At 54.3% G+C, this 9,352-nt stretch overlaps 1 protein-coding gene across 1 annotated transcript in view; it reads right to left on the bottom strand.

Moving 5' to 3' along the window:
- Positions 1-252: 252 nt before the first annotated feature.
- GTF2IRD1 (GTF2I repeat domain containing 1) overlaps positions 253-9,352 on the bottom strand; it is a 101,122-nt gene continuing 92,022 nt past the window's right edge. The window contains 5 exon segments of the mRNA XM_036020081.1: positions 253-501; positions 1,753-1,889; positions 4,154-4,191; positions 6,181-6,373; positions 8,015-8,092. Coding sequence (XP_035875974.1) covers positions 433-501; positions 1,753-1,889; positions 4,154-4,191; positions 6,181-6,373; positions 8,015-8,092 — 515 coding nt within the window. The 3' untranslated portion in view covers positions 253-432.

Here is a 9,352-nt window from a genome sequence, read left to right as displayed (position 1 = left end):
CTCCTACCTCAGGGTGCACTTGGGGGCCAGTCTGGCACTTGGCCTTCTGGGGCCCCCTTCCTCATGTCCCATGGGCCCAGCAGCAGAGAAATGAGCGGAGTCTGTACCCAGACACCAGGGCCCAGTGGTCAAGGACACCACCACTGTTTTGGCAAGGAAAGGGCATTGGCAGGCCACCTGAGGTGGGTCTCCTGACCTCCACCGAGGGACACCTGCAGTCGCAATTCCAAAAGAGAAGACGCCGCAACAGTTAAGAGCAAAGGCAATGCTTTTTTTTTTTTAACTTATTTAAAAAGGCCTTGGTGGCAGGAATATAGTGTAAAAATCATTGGAAAAACTAAAAGGCATCAATACATATCCGAATATACACTTTGTACATAAATTACATTTCCTTTAGTCTTTCTGAATGAGGTCCTGATTCAGCACTGAGGTCTAGTAATTCAGAGGTCCCGGCAGCTGCACGTTCAGGCCGGCATAGTCCACCATGTACATTGGCCATTGCTAGAGAGAGGGCGACAAAGGGTCCCAGTTAGGACTCCAGGTCACGAAGAAAGAACACCAGATCACTTAGCTCTGCTTTCTGAAGGGATTCCTCAGACGCTCTTTATTTTGAGGCTGCTAAAGGCTCAGAGAGGGGACGTGACCTGCCCGAGATCATGCAGTAGCCATGGAGCTGCGGAGGGAGCCTTCTGACCTGTTCTCACCTGTGTCCGGGGGCTACTCATGTGAACCAGACGTGAGGGCCAGAGGGAACAGGGGAATTGGCTCAGAACAGGTGGTCACTCCCATAAACTCAGCCCCCTCTAGGTCTCATGCTCTAAGAAGCTGTCATGTTTCTCTGGGGCTGGAGCCAGTCACCCTCTGTGGGCACTCATACAGCCAGGCAGGGAGAGATGCAAAGCCTGCACTTTTTTCCAGGAAGGGGTTAAAGGGAAATGTGGTCAAAGGATAAAGAAATGCTGAAACCTACAAGAAAAGAAAATTTTATAGCTATGCATGTTAATTACTTATTGTGGTGATCACTTTGCAATATATACAAATACTGAATCGTTATATTGTTTACCTGAAACGAATATAATGTATGTCAATTATACCTCAGAAAAATATTTCCCCGAATGCGTTCCAATATTCTCCCCATTTGGACTCAGGATTTCAAAGCTAATTATTTTGAAATCAGAAAGAACTCTCAAATGTATGCCCCCAATGAGGTTTTCCTCTTGTGTGGAAAGGAGCGAGCCCAGCCACATCACAGAACAGGCGGAGCCTCGCAGATGGGTTCTCCACCCACCACGGACTGTAGTGAGGCCAGAGTCAGTCAGCCTCCCACTTTCGTTTTCCTCACCTCCACTGTGCGGGTAGCACCCACACATCCCAGGGCCGTGTGGGGTGCTGTGTGAGATGTGAGCACAGAGATTAGCCTCGCATCTGACCACCTTGGAAACCTGGCGTCCTGCTCTGACACTGCCCAGGAGAATGGGCAGGTCCCTTCCCCTTCTCAGCTTTGGCTCGCCTGCCCACCTGCCCAGTGGGGATGGGACTTTCTGTCCAGGCATCTGTGAGGCCCTGATGTGAGGGCGGATTACCTTGTGGGTAGATCAGGCAGTTGTGTCTGCAACCCGGGGCTGTGGAGCCCACTCAGAGCCCAGTGCCTCCCCCCACCCCAAACCTATACCCCACAGTAGGCGGCCCTGCCCGAGTGCAGGGCAAAGGCCAGAAAGAAGAGTGGTCAGGTCCAGATCTGTGCAACTTTACCACGAGTGAGATCTGGTTGGTGGAGGCCATGGACTCTGGGTTGGAGGATGAGGAAGAGGAAGACGAGGAGGAAGAGGAGACCGAGTTTCCCTCGGAGACACGCTTTCTCTTGCGCTTGGGGATGCTGCTGTCTTTGGCTGGTGGGAGAAAAGGTTGCTGGCACTGGATGCTGAGGCCATTGTCTCAGCCTTCCAAACACCCCTGGAGAGGACCTTTGCTTTCAGGTTTCAAGTCTCCTTCTCACCAGTCAAGGCTCCCAACCCACCAGCTGAGGCCCATCTCTCCAGCCGCCTTCTCTAACCAGGCCCCACAGCTCATTCATCCACCTCCTGCTTCTGCTCACTGTCTGCCTTTGCTACCACTATAGCCTCACCCCCAGCTAGGCCTCCCCAGAACTCCCAGAATCCCCCCTGGGGTCAGAATCCCATGGTGAAGAGCACCACCTCCACAGCCACACAGACGGTACAGACCTGGCTTCCTTTTCTTTCCTCCCCAGTAAAATGCCAGTAAGATTCTGCAGGGTTGCTGGGAGGCTCCCATGAGATAATGTGCCCGGCCCCCAGTGAATACTCAGAAACTGAGAACTGGTATCCATATCATTGCTACTGTTACTGCAGATGCACGATGACCTTAACCTGACCATGCTGTGACAGGTGACATTCACAGGTACACTCGAGTAGACCAGGCAGTGTCCCAAGGTAAAAGAAACTCCACTTTGGAGACAGAAACCCTCAGTTCAAATTTCACTGCTGCCATTTACTAGCTGCATGGCCCCGGGAAACCAACAAAGCTCTCGGAGCTGAAACGGGAAAACTGAGTGATGGGCCGCTCAAAGGGACTGTGGGTGCGAAAGAGCCCAGCACCAAGTGCGGCACAGAGCAGGCCTCAGCAGGGGTTTTGTTGCTGCTGAGTTGAATTCATGTGAACAGGTAAGACTTACAAATAAGATCTGCAATGGTGTGCTACATAAGTGGGGCCTGGGGCCTGACCGGGGAACGGGCTGCTGAGCAGAAACCTCGCCCAGGCCACCAGCAGGGTCTTCAGGCCACGGTGCAAGGGCAGGCTGGCCCAGGGGCAACTGTCTGTCCACCTGGTGAGGAAACACCAGAACCTGGGGGTCTGCAATGTGATATAAACAGAGACCCCGGGAAGGAGAAGACTCTGGAGGCAGGGGGAACCCAGGCTGTGAGCCGAGGAGGAGGGAATTTTGTGGGAGGCAGGCGGGAGCTGCTGGCGACTGGCTGGGCCCCTGGATTGTGCCTGGGTTGGCAGGGCGCGTGCCTGCACCTGACCGTTGGCTTTTAGAATCTTTCTGTCTGCAGGTACCTAGGCGACCTTAAAGATGCAAGAGGGGCTGGTCCAGGGCTGTGGCCCACTTGGGTCCCCATAAGACCTTAAAGACAGCCACAGTGGTGAGTGGTGGATGTGACTGCATTTACCCTGATAATTAGTCCCAAATTCTCCTCCTGTCTGAGGCCTCCTCAGGGCTCTCTGCGTCTCTGCCTTTAATCTTGGGAGCAGCTCCCAATCTAGTCACCTCCTTACCCCAAGTGCCTGGTGCCCAGCCTGGCCCCCTCGATTTGCACGTGGTAGGGGGAGGTGGTGTCTGGTTGGGCTGTGCACCCCAGGCACTGGAGACTCAGGCGAAGCCGGACCTGTCTGGAGTTGGGACCTCAGGCTTCAGGCTGAGGTGGGGTGGTGTTCCTGAACCCCACTACTGTTCCCACTGAGCAGCCACTCTGGGGTCTACAGTCCCCAGTGGCCTGTGGTTCAGATGGACAGTCTGGTCACAGGAGTGCAAGTGGCCACCACCTCCCTATGTGGCCTTGGCAAGTCCCTCCCCATCTGTGGGGTTCAGCTACCCAGCTATACAATGAGGGTGCACCTCCCAGTCGCCCAGGGGTACATCTTCTGGAGTCCTATCCCACACCTTCTCAATCAGACAGTCTCCCAGGATCTGAAAGGTTCTGAAGGCCCAGGGGCTGGGGAAAATGCAGGCAGAATCCAGGGGGCCCAGCCAGTCTCGGGAGGCACACGGGCCGGCCTACCTTGCCCTTGCCAGTCATATGTCACCTATTCTCGCCTCAGGTGGCTTCTGTGAGCCTACCTCACATCCCCTCCCCCTGGCTCTAGCCTGTCCCTCATCCTCTCTCTAGCTGATCTGACACACTCAGCTGTGCTGGGCATGCCCCCGCCCCTCCAAAGGGCACCCACAGGGTTCCTGGGGCCCTCTGGGGATACTGGCTCTGTAGATGGAAATCTTAGGTTCCCTGGAGAGGTACTTGGTGGGAGGGATCTACTCTTCTCTGGGTGGCCAGCCACCTGTTGCCTGACACCTGTTGAATGTCCACAGATTGGTCCCTGAGAGACAGAAGTGTGGCTTCTTCAGCCTCTGATTTACCTGGCACCTTGGCATCATTGCAGATTTCTGCAAAAGGTCTGAAAAAGAAATGAGGCGGCAGTTAGAAAATGAGGATTTCTCTTTGTTCTCACCTGCTCCCTGAACATGGACATCTAAGTTAGCCAAGTAAGACCTGGATGAAAATGGTCAGCAGGCCCCCTCTCCCCACGGCACACAGGCCGATGACGGCCCACCTGGCCCTGGTGAGAGCCGTGCCAAGCAAATCGCCCTCTGGGGCTTCTTCCCTCGGCTCCAAAGCGAGCCTGTGGTCTGACCAAGTGGTCAGAAATGAGTGCCTAGATTTGTGAATGGATATCCATCGTGGCATTATTTTTTTTTACAAATGTTTTTAAAAATGATTTTATTAATTTATTCTTAGAGAGAGGGGAGAAGGGAGGGAGAAAGAAGGAGAGAAACATCGATTGGGGACCAGACCTGCCACCCAGGCACGTGCCCTGACTGGGAATGGAACTGGTGACCTGTCTCTTCGTGGGGTTATACCCAAGCAAATGAGGCATGCCGGTCAGGGCAACAAATTTTTCCTTTTTTTATCTTATTGGTTATTTTACTTGCAGCATTTTTTACATGAACCCCCCAAAATTAGATGCAACCCAGTGTCTGTTATAGAGACAACATGGTCCATCTGTACTGTCTTTAAAGGGAGTTGGCACAGACACAAATAACTCGCAAGTGCAATCAAAACGGCCAGACAGGAGACACATCAAGTTTCATTTAGTCTGTGGGCAAATACTGTAGGACTTCAGTTTCATTTTCTCCAAGAGCGCGTCTAAGAGGCATAAGAAGAAGAGTGGAATGGAGGAAGGAAAGCCCCAGGAGGTCTGCGCCTGGTTTCCCCGGGGGCTGTTTGCGGGGCGGGCACTTCCTCCTGTGTCTCCTGTGTTTTCCAGTTGCTACTTCCGGGTGTGGAAGGGGCAAGGGAACCTCTGCTCTTCATGTGAGACCTTTCCGAGTGGTTTGATTATTTGTACACATGCAAATATTATTTTCACTTCAAAACACCTAGTGTAAGATTAAGAAGAAAATACACGTAGGGAAAACTGTGGAAGAAATACACCATAATGCTGACTCTGCAAAGGAGAATTATGGGCTACCTTCTGTTCTTCTGCCTTTTTGGGTTTCCCTAGTTTGTTTTTCCATCTGAAAATAAATAAAGTATTCTACTTGTTTTTTAAAGGCTATAAGGATATACGGTAAAATATGAACAAAAATAAATAAAGATAAAATATGGACAGTTGTTATTTCTGGGCGATGGGATTTTTAAGGACTGGTATTTTCGAAATACCATCAAAAAGGGTAAAAATGAATGACACAGCCAGAAAGTCAAATTTAATTGAAATTGTAAAAATAAACACCATGAAAGCTGAGGACTGTCATCAGGACACTGGGTGATACAGACTAAATGTTTGTGTCCCTCCCCCCACCCCAAATTCCTATGTTGAACCTAGTCTCCAAGAGGACAGTATGAGGAGGCAGGGCCTCTGGGGGTGATTAGGTCACGAGGGTGGAACTGTCATGAGTGGGATTGACGCCTTACAAAGGAGACCCAGAGAGCTCCCTTGTCCCTCCGACCATGTGACGACACAGGGAGGAGGTGGCCATCTGTAAACCAGAAGGTGGGCCCTCAGCAGACACTGAACCTGCCGGCACCTTCCCAGCCTCCAGAACTGTGAGAAACACATTTGTGCGCTGCCGCCTGGTTGACAGCATTGTGTCCTCGCAGCCTGGACAGTGGGAGAGACCAGGTCTGGGGCCGAGCTGTCTCCTGTGACGTCCACCGTCCTTCTCCTCCACCTGGCTATCAGTTTCTCGTCCTTACGACGCGAGCCTTCAGCTAGCCCATCTCCTGGATTCTGTGCAAGGGCACAACAGGTCTCTCACTCTCTCCCGAGTTCCCCCGCTCTCGGCTGGGCCTGCCGTGGGGATTCTCCTCCTGGGGCCACGCAGCACCCTCTCCCACAGCCCCTGCCCACTCTTCCCACCCCGCCCCAGGTGCCGGGGGCACTCACTGCAGCTGGTTGATGATGACCATCCGGACATGCTCCCGGGCCTTCAGGATCTTCTCTAGCCGGTGGATGTCGTACGTGTTGGGGTTCCGGAAAGGGATGTCATCAGGCAGGCCCGTGACCTCGACGGCGTCTGGGCTGTCCCGGATCAGTTTGTAAGGGACCAGCACTGGCCGGTTCAGGCCCAGGGCCTCACCTGGAGGGCCCCGGGGCCCGGGGAAGCAGAAGACGCCTGCTATTAAAGGCCAAGCCTCTGGGAAAGGGCTGGAGCATGGCAGAGCACAGCACAGTGGCCATCACATCCCAGGGAGAGTATCAAAGTCAACACACACACACGCTGTTCTTTTCTTTATGCTCACCCGGGGACATGCTCACTGGTCTTAGGGGGAGAGAAGGGGCGGAGAGAGAGAGAAAGACTGGTCAGCCGCCCCCGGGGTGCGCCCAGACGGGGAATCGAACAAGTGATTCGAGTCCATGGGACACCGTTCCCATCAACTGGGCCACACCGGCCAGGGCCACCACACACACCATTTTAAAAGCTCAATTAGCAAAAGTAAAAATCTAATACCCGATGCTGATAATGAAACAGTTCCTGTCACTTTTGTGATGCTGTGTTAAATGTGCACACCTAGAACTGAAATGGGGACTTGACATCTGCCTAAAATCTACTACTTTTATGTTAGAAAAAATTAAGTGCTTAAGTATTATGGATACAATGATATGATGTCTTCGATTTAAAGTGCTGAAAATACTGAAGTACTGTGTGGAAGCAGATAGAGTCACATTGGCCTAATGTTGGCGATCACGGAAGCTGGGCTGGGGCACAGCGTGGGCGTCATGTCACTCCCTGTGCTTCTGTGTTATGTCTGAACACTGGTTCCAAAACGAAAAGTGAAGAAGACCACAGCACAAACCACCAGCACAGGCTTCCCATGCACACTCAGAGTGAAACCCTAACTCAAGTCAGGCCTGCCCACCTCTCCGCCCAACTGAAGCCTCCCCATCTGCTTGTGCCGGCCTTCTCACAGGTCCCCAGTCGCAGAGCGGCTCCCCCTGCGTGGCAAGCTTTTCCTCGAATGTCTGTCCCCTCTTGATGTTATTAAAGCCTCGGCTAAAATGCCCCCTCTCTGAGGCACTTTCCCGTTCACTAGTCCAGAGAGGCCCTGGCCCTCCACCTCCTGCACTCTCTCCTGCATCTTGGTCACACAATGGATTTTCTTCTTTTCCTTTCTCACTCTCTGAAGTTCTTCTTGGTAAAAAGTTCATTGCTATGTCTCCTCTGCTACAAAGCAAAATGGAGACAACACTAAATTCATCACAAATACAATGTGATGAATGCAGAGCACTTGGCACAGCTGGGCCCTCAACAGTCTAGGAAGGGCTGTATCATTTGGAACTGCACTCCCAGCCGTCTCATCCCGGCCTCTGCCCTGGGTGCCTTCGGCTCTTGTCTGTTCCACGTCCGACACCCTCCCCAGACCAAGCCCCCAGCGGCTGGAGCAGACCCCTTCCGTTGTCCTCAGGGCTAAGTGCTGGTTGGGCAGATGGGCGTGTGCAGAGTGAGTACTTGGCCGTGGGCCATGACCTCTGCAACACAGCGCAGCCCTAGAGGAGCAGAAATGCTGACCGCTGCAGCTGCCCTGCACACCACAGCCTGGCGTGCTTTCCCCCTTCTCAGACAGGGCTAGGAGGACAGCTCCCATCAGTCACAAGCAGAGCAACTATGTCCCCAGGGAGCTGGCAGGACACATGGGGGCAACAGTGGCCAGAGGGGATGCAGAGGGAGGAGGGGCCACCCAGGAAGACTAGCCCCACAGCCCCTCCCCGGGGAACTGACCGTATTTCTCATTGAAGAGCTCCTTCACCTGCTCCCGGAGGATCACCTTCTCCCCGAGTCTGTTGGCGTCATCTTCATCTACAAGAAGAAGGCAAGGGGGTGTGAGGGTTGGCATGGGCTTGGCCACCGGACCTGTTCCTTCTCCCCTGACCCTCACCTGCTGCAGCAGTGTCTCCGGGCCCCGCTCACGCCCCTGCAGCCCGCTTCTGCCCCATCCACTCATCCACCCCACATTCCCTGAACAGCTGCCCTAACACAGGCCGTGTCAGGCACGGAGCACCCTGAAGAGTGGGAGGCAGGGCCACTCCTCTGAGGAACTCAAGCCCAGGGGGCGGCACACAGTCACAGCACCCACCCAGAAGAGACACATATGAGAGACTCAGGGCATGAATTATGCTGCTCACCCCCATCTGTGCAAGTTTGGAGAAGCTCCATGGGAGAGTGACATGTTTAGGAGGTGTCTCTTTCTCTTAGATGGCTAGTAAAGGGCTCGTGATACATGCAGTGGGGTTGGGAAAGACACCCAGGCAGAAGGCCTGGCCCGAGCATGGTGCCAAAGGGTGATCGGACACAGTATACTGGATGTGGCTGAAGCACAGGGTGGTGCTAGGGGAGGTGGCTGTGATGAAGCAGGTGCCAGTGTGACTGAGCTGGGCTAACAGGCACCCACCCTGGCTGCCCCACACACCAAGAGCCCCAGGCCTGTGACAGGGAGACAGAGTGTTCTGGGCACTGGTGCTGTTTACTCCCCCTGCGCAGGGCAGCTCTCCCTGGGCCCTGGTGCTTGGACCTTGTGCTCCCCGTACCCTTCTCCTTGGCCTAGAGGAGCAGCTGAGGTCAGGGGAGCCCGGGAGATAGAGCCTGGGCTGGGCTGGAGAATGTGGAGTGTAGGAGAGGCCAGGGGAGGGGATGGCATGAAGAGGGTTGGGGACAGAGTAGCCTGCTGGCTTGTGGCCTGGGTTGGGGAGGGAGCTGGGGTTCCGGGAAGGGCACTTAGCACCATCACACAGTAACCATGGCCCTCTGAGGCAGGGGTGGGGGTGGGTGGGTGGAGCTGGACACAGGCAGTGAGCCAGGGCCTGGGAGATAAGGGGCAGAACAGACGGGATGGGTCTGCAGGGAAAAACAACTCCTGGTGGAATCTGGAAAATCGCACGGGACCCAGTTCCATTGGAAGGCCGACCTGGGAACTGTCTCCCTGGCAGTGGCTCTATCTCTCAGCATCTGCTGCCCGGCCTGCACGTCACATCCCCCGTGTCCGAGGGCTGCCCCACGGGACAGAGAGCTTCCCACACTGCCTGCGGCCCCTGTGCCCAGTGCTGCGTCTCCCGCAGCCCC

This window comes from Phyllostomus discolor, chromosome 3, assembly GCF_004126475.2.
Source record: "Phyllostomus discolor isolate MPI-MPIP mPhyDis1 chromosome 3, mPhyDis1.pri.v3, whole genome shotgun sequence".
NCBI lineage: Eukaryota > Metazoa > Chordata > Mammalia > Chiroptera > Phyllostomidae > Phyllostomus > Phyllostomus discolor.
The sequence above is the reverse complement of the archived record's forward strand: the minus strand, read 5'-3'. Positions and strand labels throughout refer to the sequence as shown.